At 43.7% G+C, this 21177-nt stretch overlaps 2 protein-coding genes across 2 annotated transcripts in view; both read right to left on the bottom strand.

Moving 5' to 3' along the window:
- LOC110551045 (olfactory receptor 2Y1B-like) overlaps window positions 1-21177 on the bottom strand; it is a 39432-nt gene that overhangs the window by 12156 nt on the left and 6099 nt on the right. The gene's annotated exons all lie outside the window — the stretch shown is intronic.
- Window positions 954-3189, bottom strand: LOC110551044 (olfactory receptor 2Y1B). Its single transcript, XM_021641378.2, has one exon. It carries the CDS (start codon window positions 2806-2808, stop codon window positions 1867-1869), a length of 942 nt encoding a protein of 313 aa, XP_021497053.2. The 5' UTR covers window positions 2809-3189; the 3' UTR covers window positions 954-1866.

Here is a 21177-nt window from a genome sequence, read left to right on the forward strand (position 1 = left end):
AGTTGTTCGTGGAGGGAGACTTTCTTTTGCAACAAGGAATACAAAGCAGATTCATAAATGCCCAAGCTTCTGAAACCAAGTGACATGGTGCCCCAATCCTAAGTCACAAATGGAGAAAACCATCAAACAGCCACATCACCCCCTTCAAGTGTTCAGGGACCATTGGAGTAGAGGGTACAGCAAAAATGCAAGCACCGACTAAAGAGGTAGCCTTTGGTAGTTACCTCCTCTGCATGGAAACATTCTGTCTCTGAGGGTAGAAAGGGGTTCCTTAAAGCTCAGAAACTCCTAAGTCTAAAGAAGTTCCTAAAATGGACAAGATTCACAAGGGTCTTCCCCAGATTTACGCGAGCAGAAACACCTGCTTTGGAGAAGAAACTCTGGCTGGCTGAGATGCTGCAAGCTGTACAGAAGGGCCCAAGGCTGCAGCCTTTCTGAGTCAGCCCCGCTCCCGGGTGAGCTTTTGGCCATGGAGCTGCCTTTGCGTCAGTCCCACTCCCGTTAGTGAGCCCAAAGAAAATCCCTGGTTTACTATGGTAGAGTTGGGTGAAATAACCTCTTTGACTTGCTCTATCATAGGTTAATAGATGCTTTTTTCACATCTGCCCGGGAAAAAGTCACAAAACACTTTTTGAGATGAGAACTGTATTTTTTTCATTGATGAAGGAATTACTTAAAATATAAATATGACAAAATTGGTGAGGCTGAGAACACATTAATGATAAGGTGTACAAAATAAGTTCCAAACATAAGCACACTTGGGGCAAACTCATTATGATAAAAGGTGATCCAGTCAACATAAAAAGCATTACATTTACAAAAGTTCATTAACAAAGACACCTGCACTTTTAAACTTAATACCACCATTTAAAACACATGGAAGTAAATGACAGTGATGGAATTCTGTCAGGCAAATGAAACAGAGATGAAGAGAAGTGAAATGGAGCCCCCAAGTGAATCTTCACATATCCGGTCAAGTGATAAATAGCAAACTCTTCCTTTGCTTTTATTTAATTGTTGATTTTCTTACAAATATAAATATAGATTTTTATATATATATATAAAGCTTTGCATCTGGACACATACAAATTTTAGAGTTCTTTGAATTTTTTCTTCTAGGCTAATAATTTTGCATCTGGTTACATTTTAATTTCTGAGTTCTTGGAATTTTGGATCATCATTTCCCTCATTCTCGTCTCTGACAGGGAAAGAATCTCACCAGTTGGCAAAACAGATACTCACAGTTCTGCTAGGAGATCTTTGTTACCTTTCTTTACTGCAGCGGGAATGATTTTGCCTTGTTCTCCATCAGGGAAAACTATGTCTGAAATTCACATGTTACGTGAAGCAGCTCCGCTGGTGATCAGCTTGTTTATTCGAAGCAAAGGATGGAAAGCACTAATAGGAGAGGCCTTAAAAACAGGCTGTGAGCAGTGACACAAGTCAGACAGGGTCATGAGACATTGGGAAAGCAGGGTGATAGCAAGGGCCCACTCAGAGCTGACGCTCCACACCCATACACTTGCAGGGTGCCTGCTGGGGAAAGTTTTGTCTTGTTTTAATATTGATCATTTATTTGTTACAAACATACACACGCTTGTGCTTGGAAGTCAGAGGACTTGACTCTCTCCTTCCTCCATGTGGAATCCAGGCATCAAACTCAGATCCTCAGGCTTGCCAGGAAGTGCCTTTACCTGCTGAGCCATTTTGCCATCCCAGGACTGTATTTTGGTTTTGTTTTGCTATTTTTGTACACTTTAACAGTGTCATGCATGTACATAATTAATTGCAGTTGTTTTGACACCCAATTCCCCTCTCCCACTGAAACCCACTTCGCTCACAGAATACAGCTTTCCCTTCCCGCCCCTAGTCTGTGGCTCTCCCTAGCACCTTCCACAGAGCCCCCTTCACGTCCTTGTTCCTCAGGGTATAGATCAGAGGGTTGAGCATGGGGGTGACAATAGTATAAAAAAGAGCAACAAACTTCCCCTTGCTCTCAGAGTAACTACCCTTGGGTTGTAAGTATGTGTAAATGGCTGAGCCATAAAACAGAGAAACCACCAGGAGGTGGGACCCACATGTCCCAGTGGCCTTTCTTCGTGCAGCCACTGACTTGACCTTCAGCACTGCCCTGGCAATCTGTGCATAGGAGCCTAGAATGAGCATGGCTGGAACTGCAACGATCACCACTCTGGCCACAAACATCTTGGCCTCTGTTCCCTCTGTGTCCTCACAGGCCAACTTGAGGAACACAGGCATCTCACAGAAGAAGTGATTCAGCCGATGGCCACAGAGAGGCATGGCCATCATGAGGCCTGTCTGGATCAGAGAGTTCATGAGGCCTCCCATCCAGGAGCTGATAGCCAGTGCCTGGCAGAGAATGGGGTGCATGATGGTCGTGTAGTGCAGTGGACGGCACACAGCAGCGTAGCGGTCAAAGGCCATCACCAACAGAAGCACACTCTCTGTAGAGCCCAGGGCAAGAAATATGAAGAGCTGGGCCACACACCCACCATAGCTGATGGTCCTGTCATGCCCTTGAAGGTTGATCAGGAGCTGGGGCACAGTGCTAGTGGTGTAGCAGAGGTCCAGGAAGGAGAGGTGGGAGAGGAAGAAGTACATGGGAGTCTGTAATCGCAGGTCCATTCGAGAGAGAGCAATGATGGTGGTGTTGCCAATGATAGTTAGAGAGTAGAAAACCAAAATATAAATAAAGAAGATGAGTTCTAGTTGAGGCCAGTCTGAGAAGCCCACCAAAATGAAGCTTCCTCCCAAACTGGTGTTGAAGCCTCCCATAGCCTTTGCCATGTACAGGTACCAAGAGGTGATTCAGCACATCCTATGAAGAATAAGGGTTCATATTGTTTACAGAATTCTTTAAGTACCCCTAAACCATGAGTTGCTTATCTGTTCTGGTTTTCAGTTCACTTCCATCCAGCCTTCTGTTTTGCTCTTTTCTATTTTAGGCAGAACATCTCTGGATTAGGGATGACATCATCTTTGATCCATATCTCTGCCACCTGTTTGTTCCTTGACTTTAGCCAGGCCTCTCAGTCCTGTAGATCTGATGTTTCTTGTTCTCATTACAGTGAGATTTGGACTTACCCCAGCACTCCGGCACTTGCTTTAAAAGCAGTGCAAAGGGGGGTGTGGAAAAGGCACATACCACACAAGTGAGGACTGGTGTTTAGACCTCACCAACTTTCCACAGGACCCCCTCCCCCTTTCTCAGAAACAGCAGTAAGCTATCAGGCTCAAATGCATCTTCTTTAATGTAAGGCTACATCGTTAACTGGCTACACCCGCACGAAGAATGCAGTATCTCTCCCCTTATCCCATAACTGTATCACTGGCTTGGAGACAGACTGGTGGCACAGAAACTGTCTAGTATTCGGAAAGCCCTGGTTTTATTATTAGAACCACAAACATACTTCATCATTTACGGGGGCCATTCGTATACAGGGGCCCTCACAGACACACAGAGAGATGAAGGTAGACACTCACCAGTCTTTGGGATGTGGGATATCATCGGTCTCTGGAGAACTAAACTCTCAACCAAAGTTGAGTGGACACTAAATCATCCTTGACCTTGTTCTACATCAACCTGTGCTTCCGCACACCCAGTCAGGCTGCTGCGCCAACACTAACACCCATTATAGAGAAAGCACACCCCATTTATTCTTTCCTGTAAACATTTATAGTGATCTTCAAGACTCCTTTATGAAATGTATAATGATGACTCACCAACATTTTGTAGTATAAGACCAAAATAAAGAAATAAATAAAGCTGGGTGGTGGTGCCACGTGCCTTTAACCTCAGCACTTGGGAGGTAGGTCTCTGACTTCGAAGCCGGCCTGGTCTACAAAGCAAGTTCCAGGATACCCAGGGCTACACAGAGAAACCTGTCTTGATAAACCGAAAGGGCGGGGGGGGGGAGCAGTCTGCTCCATTGAAATTCAGAGTCTGAGTGAATACATTTCTTTCTAAACCCTGATTCCCACACAGTATTTTGCCTCAAATTAAGAAGAATCTTCGTCCATCCTATGCCCTTCTGAGAAATTGTTCTTCATTTAACTTCAACAGTTTTGGTGTTGCTTCTGCTCTCCTATATCTGATGCCTTCAATTTGCTTTGCATTTTAGATACTAGGCATCTCAGAAATTGAGTTTTGGAGGGGACTGGAAAAACCCGCAGTGCTTATCAACCCTGTACACACTTGAGTTCTTGGGGGCGGGGGGAGGTGTTTACCTCCCTCAACTGACCTGGTAGATGCCATGAGGCCTGTTCTTCTTTGGTCTTTACTTCATCTGTGATGTGGAGGGCTTGAAGCCCAGCTGTGATCACAGATAAGTCTTGCTGATATGTGTGATCCTCTTCCCCAACAGCTTCCCCAGCCCAGGCTCATAGCCAAGAAGACAGAAGTGTCCTCCACAGCACGCTGGCTCACTTACCGTAACAAAGACCAGGAAGATTATTAATCCACCCTTTCCCCTCTGGAAATTACCCGTTACCTCTTTAATAGTGGTGGCAACAAAATTATTTATCAACTGTGGCCTTTGAGACCTCTGGGCCCCAATATGGCAATTATAACCCACTGTCTGGCTCTCCAGGCTGATTTTGCTCTCCTCAGCTCCTTCTATTCCCAGTGCACTGCCCAGCCTAAATTGATCCATCCAGGGTCCTTAGAGCACACCATTTCATTTGGCTCACACAACTCTATATTGTGCGATTCCTTATATATCCCCAACTTGGACCCAGGTCCTGCTGTCCCCCAAATTAGGTCATCTCCTGTGTCTCATATAAGCCTACCATGTTCCCCGCAACCCAGGTGTTTTAGTTCTATAGAATTCTAGCCAAATGTTCATGTTCTCAATTACGCATGCCAACTAAGCTTTTACTCCTTTGAGGAAAAGTTTGACCTTTCAGGAGCTCTTTAAATTCCATATGAATTTTACAGTAGGTGTCTTTCTTTCTGGCAAATAAATATTTCTTGCCATTTTTATGGAAACTGAGTTAAAACTGTAAAGTGCTTTGGAATAATGCGGCCATCTTAACATTATTTAGCCTTCCAATCCAATATCATGGGATCTACATTTGCTTTAATTTCTTTCACTACCATTTTATAGATTTTCACCTACTGGTCCTTTAATTCCTTGGTTAAATTAATTTCCGAGTATTTTCTTTTTGTTGTATGGTAAGTGATTTTCTTTCTCAGTCTCCTTTTGGAATTGTTTAATTTACCCTTTAACATTGTTTTTATTAAACACTTTATTTGGAGCTCTGGGACATAAAAATGGGGTCACCCCTACTCTCCCAGAGTATACAGAATTCCCTTTTCATCCTTGGGGCAGAACTACAAGTTTCTCCTGGACCCATCTATGTGTGCCCAGTGTCCACTTCTAGGCTTCAAACCATATTGTACCGAGGCAAGTAGATACAAAAGAAGAGACGTGATAAAATCACTGCTAGTTTCTTGGTCTTAAATTTTGTCTCCCCCACCATCTGCCTATTAATTTACAGGTACTCAAATAAAAAATTTGTTTTCTGTCTGCAACCTATAGTTGGAGCAAAATAAAGTCTGTTCATTCCATCTTCCCTAAAAATAAGATCACCTGCGTCATAGACAGAAAGATAGACAGACATAGAGAGAGAGAGAGAGAGAGAGATTCACATAGACCTAAACAAAGAGACACAGACACACACACATAAAAAAAAACCACATTCATGGTTTGAACATATCTTTTGTGAAATGTTAGCAAATTTAACTTAAAGAGAATAAACAAGAGGGAGGGGGCTACAGTTGGGATGCAAAGTAAATAACCTGTGATTAATATAAAAATAAAAATTTTTTAAATAAAATAAAAATAAAATAAATAAAAATAAAATTTTTTAAATTTTTTTTTTCCAATGCAGTTTATTCAGGAACATTGAACAATCCTCGGACCCCGGGGAAAGCCAGCCCACAGCTTAAATAGCCTCTGGGTAGCCAACCCAGGCATGCCACGGGGGCAATGCAGATAGGTCCACATACATGGAAGCAAGCCAGATCCTCGGCCTTAGCCAAATGTGGAGTTGTTCCTGACAGAGAGCACTCACCATCGGGAAGGTGGAAGGCGGAAACCAGCTCCATCTTTAAGGCATAGCATTCTGCAGCTCTCTACAGTTCCCCCTTTTTGTTTTAGACGCATCAGGCAAGAGTAGAGGTCTGATCTCTGATATTAGAAATAAATTGGGACTTTGTACAGATGTTCATTTAGGTGTCATCCACCCAAAGAGCATCGGACCCGTCCGATACCTTTTTCTCAGAGGCGGGACCTGGGGCATCAACCCGCATGCAATCAGACATGCTCTTCTCTGGGTCCAAAGCGGCTGACCCTGAGTGCAGTGCTTAGCCTCGCATCCCGAGCGTATCATTTTAGCTTTTTATGGTATCCAACCATGCTTGGGGAGAATGTCTTGCTTCAATGGCTGTAAAGGCCTGAATGATCATGGCTGCATCACACTGTTGTGAGACTCTAATCTTGCATATATACCACAGGCAAACCAAGGAGACCAACACCAGAAGGCCTGCTAACACTCCCATGCCCGCCCATTCCTTCAGATGATTCATGGCTGCAGCAATCCATGTTGATAATCCTGTGGCTAGTCCTGCGTCCACTCCGGTAGAATTTACTGTGACAATGGCCACTCTCAGCTGCTCCATCGTAGTATCGAATTCTCCAGTCCAATTACCTAAAATATAGCTCGACAATTGTTTAGACAGATTTGCAGCATAGGAAAAATTCTCATGTTGTATGCTAGTGACACAAAGTCCAGCATACTTTCATTGACAGCCAGGTTGAGCGATTTGCCATAGGGTATCAATTTGCTCCTGCAAGAGGTCAATCCTCTGATTGAACACCATCAAGCTTCCTTTTAGTTGAGCATTAATTCCTTTATGTACAACTAAGGCATGAGCTACATTGGCTAAATGATTATTCAGGGTCTGAGCAGTCTGCCCAGTATGACTCATGGCTAATGCCCTGGTGGTAGCTCCAACAGCCGTCAATGAGATGGTAGTAACAATGGTGGCTGTAGTTCCAAGATCCCTTTTCTGTCTGAAGAGAGTCATAGCGTGAGGGGCATCAGTGGGCATAGGCACCCAGTGAGGCATGCGAGTAACCAGGGCATACCTAACTTTACTAGCATTGGGGTTTAAAAAAAAGCGAGTATCATTACCACAATTACTTGGCTCTATCTGGCTAATAATGAATAAAAATGGGGGATATAGACAAACAGGTGTGGGCTTATAGGAAATATTATGAGAAGCCTTAACCCCTCGTTGGAGCATCCTGCGTCAGTTCTAGAACTAGCAGTGGTGGTGTCCAAGGTCTGAGTAGGTTCAGGAGACCATTGCCCCCAGGGGCGAGACGTGCTCCATGCCAATTGACTAACTCCATGTTTTCCTCCAATTTTGAAAGTCATTTAAGGTTCTTAAATTATTTTTTTCCCTTTTTTTCTTAAATTTTTCATCAATTACACTTTATTCATTCTGCATCCCCCTATAAGCCCCTCCCTCCTCCCATCCCAATCCCACCCTCCCTCCTCCCTTTGCTTGCATGCCACTCCCCAAGTCCACTAATAGGGGAGGTTCTCCTCTCCTTTCTGATCTTAGTCTGTCAGTTCACATCAAAAGTGGCTGTATTGTCCTCTACTGTGGCCTGGTAAGGCTGCACCCCCCCCCCCCCAGAGGGAGGTGATCAAAGAGCAGGCCAATCAGATTATGTCAGAGGCAGTCCCTCTTCACATTACTATGTAACCCAATTGGACTCTGAACTGCCCTGGGCTACATCTGTGCAGGGGTTCTAGGTTATCTCCATGAATAGTCCTTGGTTGGAGTATGAGTCACTGGGAAGTTCCCTATGTTCAAATTTTCTTGTTCTGTTGCTCTCCTTGTGGAGACCCTGTCCTCTCCAGCTCTTACTATTTCCCAGTTCTTACCTAAAATTCCGTTCACTCTGCCCAACAGTTGCCCATCTGGCTCAGCATCTGCTTTGATAGTCTGAAGGGCAGAGGCTTTCAGAGGCCCTCTGTGGTAGGTTCCTAGGTTGTTTCCTGTTTTCTTCTTCTTCTGATGTCCATCCTCTTTGCCTTTCTGGATGGGGATTGGACGTTTTAGTTAGGGTCCTCTCTCTTGCTTAGTTTCTTTAGATGCACAGGTTTTAGTGGGTTTGTCCTATGTTGTATGTCTATATGAGTGAGTATATACCATGTGTGTCTTTTTGCTTCTGAGACAACTCACTCAGGATGATCCTTTCCAGATCCCACCATTTACCTGCAAATTTCATGATTTCCTTATTTTTCATTGCTGAGTAATATTCCATTGTGTAGATGTACCACAATTTCTGCATCCATTCTTCAGTTGAGGGGCATCTGGGTTGTTTCCAGCTTCTGGCTATTACAAATAAAGCTGCTACAAACATGGTTGAGCAAATGTCCTTTTTGTGTACTTGAGCCTCTTTTGGATATATGCCCAGTAGTGGTATGGCTGGATCTTGAGGAAGCGCTATTCCTAGTTGTCTGAGAAAGCGCCAGATTGATTTCCAGAGTGGTTGTACAAGTTTACATTCCCACCAGCAGTGGAGAAGGGTTCCCCTTTCTCCACAACCTCTCCAGCATGTGTTGTCACTTGAGTTTTTGATCTTGGCCATTCTCATGGGTGTAAGGTGAAATCTCAGGGTTGTTTTGATTTGCATTTCCCTAATGGCTAATGAGGTTGAGCATTTCTTTAAGTGCTTCTCTGCCATTCGGTATTCCTCTACAGAGAATTCTCTGTTTAGCTCTGTTCCCCATTTTTTAAGTGGATTACTTGGTTTGCTGCTTTTCAGCTTCTTTAGTTCTTTATATATACTGGATATGAGTCCTCTGTCAGATAAAGGGTTGGTGAAGATTCTTTCCCAATCTGTAGGTGGTCGCTTTGTTTTGATGACGGTGTCCTTTGCTTTACAGAAGCTTTTCAGTTTCATGAGGTCCCATTTATTGGTTGTTGCTCTTAGAGTCTGTGCTGTTGGTGTTCTGTTCAGGAAGTTTCCCCCTGTACCAATGAGTTCTAGGGTATTTCCCACTTTTTTTTCAAGCCGATTTAATGTGTCTGGTTTTATGTTGAGGTCTTTGATCCACTTGGACTTCAGTTTTGTGCAGGGTGACAAGTATGGATCTATTTTCATTTTTCTACATGTAGACATCCAGTTAGACCAGCACCATTTGTTGAAGATGCTATCTTTTTTCCATTGTATGGTTTTGGCGTCTTTGTCAAAGATCAGGTGTCCATAAGTGTGTGGGTTTATTTCTGGGTCCTCTGTTCGGTTCCATTGATCCACCATTCTGTTTCTATGCCAGTACCATGCAGTTTTTAAAACTGTTGCTCTATAGTACAACTTAAGATCAGGGATGGAGATACCTCCAGAAGATCTTTTATTGTAGAGGATTGTTTTAGCAATTCTGGGTTTCTTGTTATTCCATATGAAGTTGAGAATTTTCCTTTCCAGGTCTGTAAAGAATTGTGTTGGTAATTTGATGGGAATTGCATTGAATCTGTAGATTGCTTTTGGTAAGATGGCCATTTTTACTATGTTAATCCTACCAAGCCATGAGCATGGGAGATCTTTCCATCTTCTCATATCTTCTTCTAATTCTTTCTTCAGAGATTTGAAATTTTTTTCATACAAGTCTTTGACTTCCTTGGTTAGGGTTACTCCGAGGTACCTTATGTCATTTGTGGCTATTGTGAAGGGTGTTGTTTCCTTAATTTCTTTCTCAGCCCTTTTGTCTTTTGTATACAGGAGGGCTACTGATTTTTTTGAGTTAATTTTGTATCCTGCCACTTTGCTGAAGGTGTTTATCAGCTGTAGGAGTTCCCTGGTAGAGTTTTTGGGGTCACTCACGTATACTATCATATCATCTGCAAATAGTGATAATTTGACTTCTTCCTTTCCAATTTGTATCCCCTTGATCGCCTTCAACTGTCTTATTGCTCTAGCAAGGACTTCCAGCACTATGTTGAAGAGATATGGAGAGAGTGGGCAGCCTTGTCTTGTCCCTGATTTCAGTGGGATTGCTTTAAGTTTCTCTCCATTCAGTTTGATGTTGGCTATAGGCTTGCTGTATATCGCCTTTACTATGTTTAGATATGTGCCTTGTATCCCTGATCTCTCCAATACTTTGAACATGAATGGATGTTGGATTTTGTCAAAGGCTTTTTCAGCATCTAGGGAGATTATCATGTGGTTTTTTTCTTTCAGTTTGTTAATATGGTGGATCACATTGATGGATTTCCGTATATTGAACCACCCCTGCATACCTGGGATGAAGCCTACTTGGTCATAGTGGATAATATCTTTGATGTGTTCTTGGATTCGGTTTGCAAGTATTTTATTAAGTATTTTTGCATCAATGTTCATAAGGGAGATTGGCCGGAAGTTCTCTTTCTTTGTTGAGTCTTTGTGAGGTTTAGGTACCAAGGTGACTGTGGCTTCATAGAATGAATTTGGTAATATTCCTTCTGTTTCTATTTTGTGGAATAGTTTGAAGAGAATTGGTGTTAGCTCTTCTTTGAAGGTCTGGTAGAATTCTGCGCTGAAGCCATCTGGTCCTGGGCTTTTTTTGGATGGGAGACTTTTGATGACCGCTTCTATTTCTTTGGGGGATATAGGTCTATTTAGTTGATTTACCTGATCCTGGTTCAGCTTTGGTAAGTCAAATCGATCAAGAAAATTGTCCATTTCATTTAGATTTTCAAATTTTGTGGCATATAGACTTTTGAAGTAAGTCCTAATGATTGTTTGGATTTCCTCAGTGTCTGTAGTTATATCCCCCTTTTCATTTCTGATTTTGTTGATTTGGGTGGTGTCTCTGCCTTTTAGTTAGCCTGGCTAAGGGTTTGTCGATATTGTTGATTTTCTCAAAGAACCAGCTCTTGGTTTCATTGATTCTTTGAATTGTTTTATTTGTTTCCAATTGATTGATTTCAGCCCTGAGTTTGATTATTTCCAGCCATCTACTCCTTCTTGGTGTGTCTGCTTCTTCTTTTTCTAGGGTTTTTAAGTGAGCCATTAGGGTGCTTGAATGAGCTGTCTCGAATTTCTTTTTGAAGGCACTTAGTGCTATGAACTTTCCTCTTAGCACTGCTTTCATTGTGTCCCATAAGTTCGGGTATGTTGTGTCTTCATTTTCATTGATTTCTAGAAAGACTTTAATTTCTTTCTTTATTTCTTCCCTGACCCAGCTGTCATTTAGTAACAAGTTGTTCAGTTTCCATGTGTGTGTAGGCTTTTTGTTATTTCTGTTATTGTTGAGGTCCAGCTTTATTCCATGGTGATCAGACAAGATACATGGGATTATTTCAATCTTCTTGTATTTGTTGAGGCTTGCTTTGTGACCCACTATGTGGTCTATTTTGGAGAAGGTTCCATGAGGTGCTGAGAAGAAGGTAAATTCTTTTTTGTTTGGGTGTAAAGTTCTGTAAATGTCTGTTAGGTCCATTTGATTCATGACCTCTGTCAGAGACATTGTTTCTTTGTTTAATTTCTGTTTGGTTGACCTGTCCTTTGTTGAGAGTGGGGTGTTGAAGTCTCCCACTATTAATGTGTGTGGATCTATATGTGCTTTAAATTTTATCAATGTTTCTTTCACAAATGTGGGTGCCCTTGTATTTGGGGCATAGATGTTCAGGATTGTGATGTCTTCCTGGTGGAATTTTCCCTTGATGAGTATGAAGTGTCCTTCCCCATCTCTTTTGATTAATTTTGGTTGAAAGTCTATTTTATCAGATATTAGAATGGCTACTCCTGCTTGCTTCTTGGGTCCGTTTGCTTGGAAAGTCGTCTTCCAACCCTTTACCCTCAGGTAATGTCTATCTTTGCGTCTTAGGTGTGTTTCTTGTATGCAACAGATTGCTGGGTTTTGTTTACGTATCCATTCTGTTAATCTGTGTCTTTTTATTGGAGAGTTGAGTCCATTGATGTTGAGAGAGATTAATGACCAGTGGCTGTTAGATCTCTTGATTTTGATGTTGGCTGTGGTCATCAGGTTGTGTGCTTGGTTGCTTTTTGTTTTACTGAAGTGAGGTTATTTATTTCCTGTGTTTTCTTGAATGTAGCTAGCTTTCTTGGGTTGTATTTTCCCTTCCAGTGTCTTCTGTAATGCTGGATTTGTTTGTAGGTATTGTTGAAATTTGTTTTTGTCATTGAATATCTTGTTTTCTCCATCTATGAGGACTGAGAGTTTTGCTGGGTATAGTAGCCTGGGCTGACATCTGTGTTCTCTTAGGGTCTGCATGATATCTGTCCAGGCCCTTCTGGCTTTCATAGTCTCTGTTGAAAAGTCAGGTGTGATTCTAATGGGTTTGCCATTATATGTTACTTGGCCTTTTTCCCTTGCAGCTTTTAGTATTCTTTCTTTGTTCTGTATACTTACTGTTTTGATTATTATGTGGCGGGAGGATTTTCTTTTCTGGTCAAATTTGCTGGGTGTTCTGTAGGCCTCATGTATTCTAATTGGCCTCTCCTTTAGCTTGGGGAAATTTTCTTCAATGATTTTGTTGAAAATATTTTCTGGGCCTTGGAGAAGGGAGTCTTCTTTTTCCTCTATACCTATTATTCTTAGGTTTTGTCTTTTCATATTGTCTTGCATTTCTTGGACGGTCTGTGTCAGGAATTTTTCAGATTTAACATTTTCTTTGACAGTTACATCGATTTCTTCCATTGTATCTTCTACACCTGAGATTCTTTCTTCCATCTCTTGTAGTCTGTTGGTTATGCTTACCTCTGTAGTTCCTGTTTTCTTCCCTAGATTCTTCCTTTCCATTATTTCTTCCATTTGTGTTTTCTTTAATTTTTCCAATTCTATCTTCAGGTCTTGAGTTGTTTTGTTTACTTCCTTCACCTGTCTGATTGTACTTTCCTGTTTTTCTTTTAGTTCCTTCAACTCTGTTTCTTTCATTTCATTCAGTGTTTTAAGCATTTCCTTTCTAAAGGCCATAAACTGTTTGGCTGCAGCTTCCTCTATTTCTTTACGGATGGCAATATTCTGTTTGAGTTTATCTTCCTCTATGTCTTTACGAATCTTATTTGTTTCCTCTGTTATCATCTTCATGAGCATACTTGTTAGGTCATCTTCTTGGATTTCAGTTATGGTGGGGTGTCCAGGGCTACTTGCCCCTGGGTAACTGGGTTCTGGAGATGCCATATTGCTCTGTCTTTTGTTGCTTGAGCTTTTACGCTGGCCTCTACCCATTGTGTTATCTTAGGAGTTTGGGGTTATTTTCTGGTGGTTCCTGGGGATCCTGTGGGGGAGAGAATCCCCTTTGCAGAAAGCTGGATTTTCCTGAAGGATGTCTTCTCAGCTTTTTGGGTATAGTCCCTGGATGGCTGGTGTTTTTTCAGGAGTTACTCACCTCAGGGATATAGACCTGAGTGGTAACTGTGGTCTTTGTTAGTCGAGAGGGTTCTCCTCTCACCCAGGGAAGTCCTGAGGGCAGCTGCCCTGTTTCTGGGTTTCTTGTTGCAAATTTAATGATCAGCTGCTGTGACCCAGTTGGACATCAGGCGTGCCTCAACTGTTTGTGCTTGTGTCTGGAGCACAGCTGAGTGCTGGCGCCTCGGCCCCACTAGACTGCTAGACTTTTCCTAGGGAAGGATTGGGTGATTTAGATCAGTACAGTTTCCTTCCTTCCCCGTGGATTCTCTGGAGACACGGACTCCTAGTGTCTTTTTTTGCCCTGGCGCACACTGCTCAGTGTCCGCCAGCTGGCTGGCCACAGAAATTTGCCTGTGCCTGGAGCACAGCTGTGTGATGGCCGCTCAGTCTCTGCCAGCTGTCTGGTGCACAGAAACTGCCTGTGTCTGCCTTTGTGGCTTTTGGGAGTCTGAGTGGCTCCCTAAGGTGGGTAATTTTCCGGGGACCTTTTCAGGTTGGGGGTGAGCTGAGTGCTCTGAGATCAGACCAGCCGTTTCTATCTCTGGCGGCGAATCAGGCGCGCAGGCAGGCAGGGCTCTGTGCCGGAACCTGGGTCCCCGGCTCTGGCTCCGGGCTGGCTCCTGGGGTGCCCGTGGAACCCGCCCGAGTCTTTTCCAGGGGATGTCTGGGTGACCTAAGGCCGGTCCCAATCGTTTCCTGTACCCTGGGGTTATCTCTCGACTGAAAATTCCAGTCTCTGATAGTGTGGTGCCCAAGGTTCAGTCTGGGACCGTGACCAGAGACACTGGCTTGTGGCTCTGGGCTGGGGCTGGGGCTGGCGGCCGGCAGCCAAGCGTCTGGCGGAACCGGGATCTCTTCCGCGGTTTAGCCGGGTGAGTTAAAAGCTGATTGAATCCCCCACCGTGGGGTATCCTCTCACCTGGGAAACACAATGACTGTGTTTTATGGCCGAGAGTTCTGATTGCTGTTCACTGTGCTGATCCTGCTGTGCTGCTGCTCAGAATGAGAGTCCTCCCGGCGCCGCCATCTTGCCCCTCCCTCAAAATTTTTTAAATTTTTAAAAAAAGAATAAACAAGAGCTGGGGAGATGGCTCAGGGATAGAGGCATTTGCCACCAAACCTAATGACCAGAGAGAACTGACTCTCATAAGTTGTCCTCTGACTTTCACGGGTATGAGGTGACATGCACATGTCCCCATCCAACAAATAAATAAATTTAATAAGATAAATAAGTTTTTTGTTTTGTTTTGTTTTTGAAGATAAGGTTTCTCTATGTAGCCCTAGGTGTCCTGGGACATGCTCCCGGGCTGGCCTCGAATTCAAAGATCTGCCTGCCTCTGTTTCCCAACTGCTGGGAATAAAGACGAACCCCACCACCGCCCAGCAATGAATAATATTTTTAAAATAAACCATCTTAAGAAACTTGTAGCAGAACGAAAACTAATATGCTGATTACTCTTTTTCCCCTCTAGCTGTTTCCTCTGTATTAGCTGGTTTCTGTTTAGCAAATTGCTTACAGAGAGCAGATACAGAAAAGGAACAAAGGTGTGTTTAATTGTGTCTCATTGCTCATGCCATCTGCCACCGAAGTTAGAGAAAAGGAACAATTTCCCAGGTTATTCAATCTGGCATGCATGTCTTCAACACAGTGAAAAAGAGCTTCTTACTCTTCTCACTATCATCAAGGAGCGCAGTAGAGTCCCTACTTTGCAATTAGCTTATCAACAGTTTGACAAGGTCAAGCTGGGTCTGGATCACTCTTTGCTTCCACATCCAAGCCTCTGTCCATCCGGAGCTGTGACCTCTTCGGCATCCTGGAACAGCTCACTCCCCTGCTGGCTGCAGACTGCTTTGATGGCGCTATTCCTTGGTAACCCAGGTCCGAATCCTGAAACTTCCTGTCTAGTTCAGCCCTAATGTAAGTCAAACCTACTGGTAAAATACTCTTTGCCTGCCTTCAGCCAGATGGCCTGTGGCTGCCGCTCATGTCAGTCAGTTATCATTTGTTCTCCCTTCCCATCCCCACTCACCAGGATCAAGGTGATCAACTGTCACAGCAACAGAATTTAGGCAGCTCACACTGAGCACATACTCATTGCCATGAAATATGCCTGCAAGCCCAGAGACATAACTTAATCTTCCCAACGACCCAGCAAAAAATTCTTTTGTCTGTGGATGATAAAAGACGAGGTTCTGAACGGATGACTTGCCCAAGGCAGTATTCACAACTCAACTCCGTCAACCTCAAGAGCACGCGTCACTTCCCCTGTGCTACGCCCAGACAGGAAAACAGGCGAGGCATCGGGACAGGACAGCTCTTATGTCTCCACCACCTTGTTCTCATCCCAACCTCCAGGAAGGCTAATACTTCACTGTCCGACTCAGCCAGAGCACCTACCAGCATGGAGCCTGGGAAAGCTCTCAGAGTGGTGTGGCTATCTATCGTGTCAGGTCTCTAGGGACAGGAAAGAGCCTGGACTGCAGCTGCTCCCAACCTTCCTAATGCTGAGACCCTTTAGTACGCTTCCTCAACTTGTGGTGACCCCCACCTATAAAGTTATTTCAGTTGTTACTTCATAACTGTAATGTTGCTACTGGCATAAATTGTAATGTGGCTACTTGTGTTTTTCCATGGCCTTAGGTGACCCCTGCAAAAGAGCCATTACACCCCCAAAGGGGTTGTCCCCATGGATTGAGAGCCGCTGGCCTAGAGAGTAGGAGAAGTACAAGGCATTAAGCAGCTGCAGGGGAGAGAGGTGATTCCTGCCCTGATGAGTTCTTAGTCTAGGTAACCCTACCCTACTCAAAACCAGTACCATCACAGTGCCAGCAAAAGGTCTGCGTGGGTGCTGGGTAATAACTGTCCAAAGTACATGCACTTCATAGTGTGCTTCAGCGATCACTGGATCAGTCAGATGAGAGTTCATGCCTCCAAGGTGCTTACCAAGTGTGAAAGAAAGTCAGTTTGTGCTACGCTGACGTGTCTTCGCTCATATCCTCATAAGTTCTGCCACTTAATGTCACCTGCACAGAGGCAAGACAACAGGTACAGCCTTACGGCCACTATGGCAGTCCCAAATCTCAGCCTGCCCACAGGGAGGGAAGGCCTCACTGAAAACATTTATAGACAGGCTAGAAACACGTTTATAGACTTGCCAGGGCACATTCTAAGAGGTGAACTTATTACAAAGGAGTCCAATCAGTGTGTTCCTGAAAATGGGAAGGCAACATGGATTTCTAGAGACAGGGTATTTTTTTCAGTTAGGGTTATTGCAAAATGTATGAAAAGCTGAAATTGCCTGTGGGAAAGTTTCGTGTTTACTGTATGTAGGTTTTCAAGCCTCAGATTTTTTTGTTCAAGCTTATGATAAATTGTGTATACAGGTAAAGGTACTCTACAGTTATAGAGTGCTTGCCAACATGTGCAAAGTCTGAGGTCAAGCCCAAGAATAAATCAGTAAGTAAATAAATCCTGTGTATGTGCAGAATAAGCTAAAGGATTCTGACGAAAACCAATTCCAGGACCTAATATTTGCCACAGGTTTTTCTAAAAAGGCAATTAGTGATTAAGAATTAGATAAAAAAAAAAAGAATTAGATAAAAATGGTAGTGTATGGTAAATTGTCTTATTATGAACTACCAGAAAGTAAAGAGGAAATTAAACACACTGTGCTTTTTCAAAAAATACAAAACAATATACATGTGTAGTAATACAACTTACATATTAAATAGCACTACAATAGAAGGACTTGCTATAGGTTGTGGGTTGTTAATCTATTTACTTACTTTACCTCCTGACCACAGCTTCCTCTTCCTCCTCTCCTCCCAGTCCTCCCCTCTTCCCACCTTTCTTGCATTCCCTCCACGTCTCCCTTTCTCTTCAGAAAAAGGGTGGCCTCCTATGGATATCAACCAGCCTTGGCATATCAAGTTGCAGTAAGACTAGGTGCATCTTCTATTGAGCTAGACAAGGCAGCCCAGTTAAGGATAAGAGCCCCAAAGGCAGTCAGTCAATAGAGTCAGAGACACCCTCTACTCCCACTGTTAGGACTCCCACCTGAAGACCAAGCTACACAGCTGTTACATATGTGTAGAGCATCTATGTCAGTCCTACGCATGCTCTCTGGTTGGTGGCTTAGTCCCTGTGAGCTCCTGTGGGCCCAGGTTAGTTGATTCTGTAGGTTTTCTTGTGGTGTCTTTGACCCCTCTGGCTCCTACAATCCTTCTTCCTCCTTTTCTGCAGGAATCCCAAAGCTCCACCTAATGTCTGGCTGTGGGTCTCTGCATCTGCTCCCATCAGTTGCTGGATGAAGCCTCTCTGATGACAGTTATGCTAGGCTCCTGTCTACAAGGATAGCAGAACATCATCAATGTGTCAGGGATGGGCTCCCTCTCATGGCATGGGGCTCAAGCTGACCCAGTCATTGATTGGCCATTCTCTCAATTTCTGCTCCATCTTTTACCCCTGCATATCCCATAGACAGGACAAACTGTAGGTCAAATGGTGTGTGGCTGAGTTTGTGCCCCAACTCCTTCACTGGAAGTCCTTCCTGATTATAGGAGATGACCGGTTCAGGCTCCTATCCTCCATTGCTAGGACTCTTAGCTAGGGTCACCCTCACAGATTCCCGGGCATTCATATTCCCCTAGGATTCTAGCTCATCCCAGAGATGGCCCCCCACCACCATTCCAGGCATCTCTCCCAGTGCTCTCCCTCGGTCCTTCCTCCACCTGGTCTCTCCTGTTCCTATTTCCACCCCAGCTTCCATCCAGTCCTTTCCCTCCATCCACCCACAAGGCCTTTTCTATTTTCCCTTCTCAGTGAGATTCAAGTGTCCCTCCTTGAACCCTCCTTGTCACTTAACTTCTTTGGGTCTGCAGATCATAGTATGGTTATCATTTACTTTATGGCTACTATCCACTTAGAAGTGATGTGTGTCCTTCTGGTTCTGGGTTACCTCACTCAGGATGATCTTTCCTAGTTCCATCCACTTGTCTGCAATATGCATGGTGCCTTTTTTTAAATGGTTTTATTTTTTTATTTATTACAATTTATTCACTTTGTATCCTGGCTGTAGCCCCCTCCATCTCCTCCCAGTCCCATCCACTCTCCCTCTTTTCCCCCTATGCCCTTTTCCTAGTCCCCTGATAGGGGAGGATCTCCTCCCCTTCTATCTGACCCTAGTCTATCAGGTCTCATCAAGGGTGGCTGCATCATCTTTCTTCTGCGGCCTGGTAAGGCTGCACCCCCCCCAGGGGAAGGTGATCAAAGAGCCTGCAACTGAGTTCATGTCAGAGACAGCCCTGACCCCCTTACTAGGGAACCCACTTGGAAACTGAGCAGGGGGTCTACGTCCTCCCCATGCATGGTCCTTGGTTGGAGTATCTGTCTCAGCAGTTCTCCCCACCCTCCAGTCCAGATTTTTTAGCTCTGTTGGTTTCCTTGTGCAGTTCCTGTCCCCTCTAGGTTTTTCTCCCTCTTCTTCCATAAGGTTTCCTGCATGTGTAAATGTACCACATTGTCTTTATCCTTTCTTAGGTTGAGAAACATCTAGGTTGTTTCTAGTTTCTGGCTATTACAAATAAAGCTGCTATGAACATAGTTGAGCAAGTGTCTTTATGGGATGGTGGATATATGACTAGGAGTGGTATATAGCTGGGTCCTGAGGTAGATCTATTCCCAATTTTCTGAGAAACCGCCAAATTGATTTCCACAGTGGTTGTACAAGTTTGCGCTCCCATCAGCAATGGAGGAATGTTTCCCCTTGCTCCACATCCTCCCCAGCATGAGCTGTCATTTGAGTTTTTGATCTTAGCTATTCTGATGGGTGTAAGATGTATTCTCCGAGATATTTTGATTTGCTAATGTTACTAGCTAATAGCTAGTAACTGATAGCTAATGTTGTTGAACATTTCTTTAAATGCTTCTCAGCCATTAGCAATTACTCTGTTTAGATATGTACCCCATTTTTAATTGGGTGATATGGTTTGTTGATATCTAGTTTCTTGAATTCTTTATATATTTTGGAAATTAGCAACCTGTCAGATGTGGAGTTGGTGAAGATCTTTCCCCATTCTGTAGGCTGCCATTTTGTCCTATTGATAATGTCAAAGGTATGCTCTAAGGGGAGTTGGCAGGCATCTTTGTTTTGTTTTTGTTGGTGGTGGTTTTTGTTTGTTGTTGTTGTTTGGTTTTTTTAGAATACAGTTTCTCAGTTTAGCCCCAGCAGCCCTGGAACTCCCTCTATAGACCAGGCTGGGCTCCAACAATTTGCTATAGTTTTAAGCAGAAGAAAAGGGGAAATTTCCAGGTTAAAAAAAAATTTAATTCACATTGTTTTAAAACTCATTCGTGGGTGCTGGGAATCGAACCTGAGTCTAAGGAAGAGCCAGTTCCTAACCACTAAGCCATCTCTCCAGCCTCCTTATTCCCATTTTTATTTTAATGTTGTCAAGTCTTGATTCTTACAGTTTTCTCATATGGCACCATACAAAACAGTTTTATATGTTAAAACAAAATAACAACAACAACAACAACAAAATTCCTTCTCATAGAAGGATCAAATGTTTAAATAAGGATAAGATATCCCAGGACATGCTTAAACCCTTGACCAGGCTAACAAGTAATGCACAAATAGATTCCTTGGAAAGGCTGGTATGAGCAATTTGGAGGTGAGCTGAATTCCAATGAGACTATTTTTGAGCCTCGAACGTCTTAAGGGGAGGCCTCAGATAAGGTGGGCAGCCATTAGCAAAAAGGAGGATCCCATTTCTCTTTTCCCAGAATTCCTAGTTGGAAGCCACTAGCAGGCAGACAAGTCAGCTGGAGGAGAGCAGTAAATTAAACACACGTCAGTCAACTGGCAGTTTGAGGCCCCCGGGGAAGAGTAGCTGGCTGCAACCCCGGTGATGGGAAATCCAGGGACACAAAAAGCTCATCCACCAAGCTGCCCATTCCTGCCAACTTGCTTGCAACGGGCGCGTGGGACTGACCCAGAGTATGCTGGGTCAAAAGTCTGCTTTCCTCTGTCTGACAGCTTGACGTGGCTTTGCTTCTGCAAGTGAGAAGTTTGCTAAGGATTTAGTGAGCAGTCTAAATGTGCTTGTAGCCCCTCGGGCCCTTGTACATAAATTACACGAGTTAAGGAATTGTTGTTGTTGTTTTTAAAACACTAGGTAGCCCTGGGTGGCCTGGACCTTGCTACATAGATCAGGCTGCCTTCAAACTCACAGACATCTTCTGCCTCCTCTTGCCTCCTCCTGCCTCCCCGTGTCTCCTCCTGCCTCCTCAATGCTGGGATGGAACTGAGCTGTGTTTTCTTCTTCATATTCATGCCTATGTCCCTAAGTGTTCCCATACTAACTCATCAGCACTGAGTCAGCCTCCTTGAATCCAAGCCCACATGAGGCCCCTCTCATAAACCCACAGTAAATTGAATACTCTTCGGAAATGAACTTTTCTTTTGTCTGATTTATTCCTTGTGGAGAGGGGGTGGGGAGGAGAACAGAGTAAATATGGGTGTTCATATATGAATATATTTATACATATATTTATTTGTGTTAATTAATTAATTTGTTTGTTTTTTGAGACATGTTTTCCCTGTGTAGCCCTAGCTATCCTGGAACTCGCTCTGTAAAACAGGCTGGTCCTGATCTGCCTGCCTCTGCCTCCCTGATGGCTAGGATTAAAGGTATCCCAGAAGCAGAAAGACACACACACTA

This window comes from Meriones unguiculatus, chromosome 11, assembly GCF_030254825.1.
Source record: "Meriones unguiculatus strain TT.TT164.6M chromosome 11, Bangor_MerUng_6.1, whole genome shotgun sequence".
NCBI lineage: Eukaryota > Metazoa > Chordata > Mammalia > Rodentia > Muridae > Meriones > Meriones unguiculatus.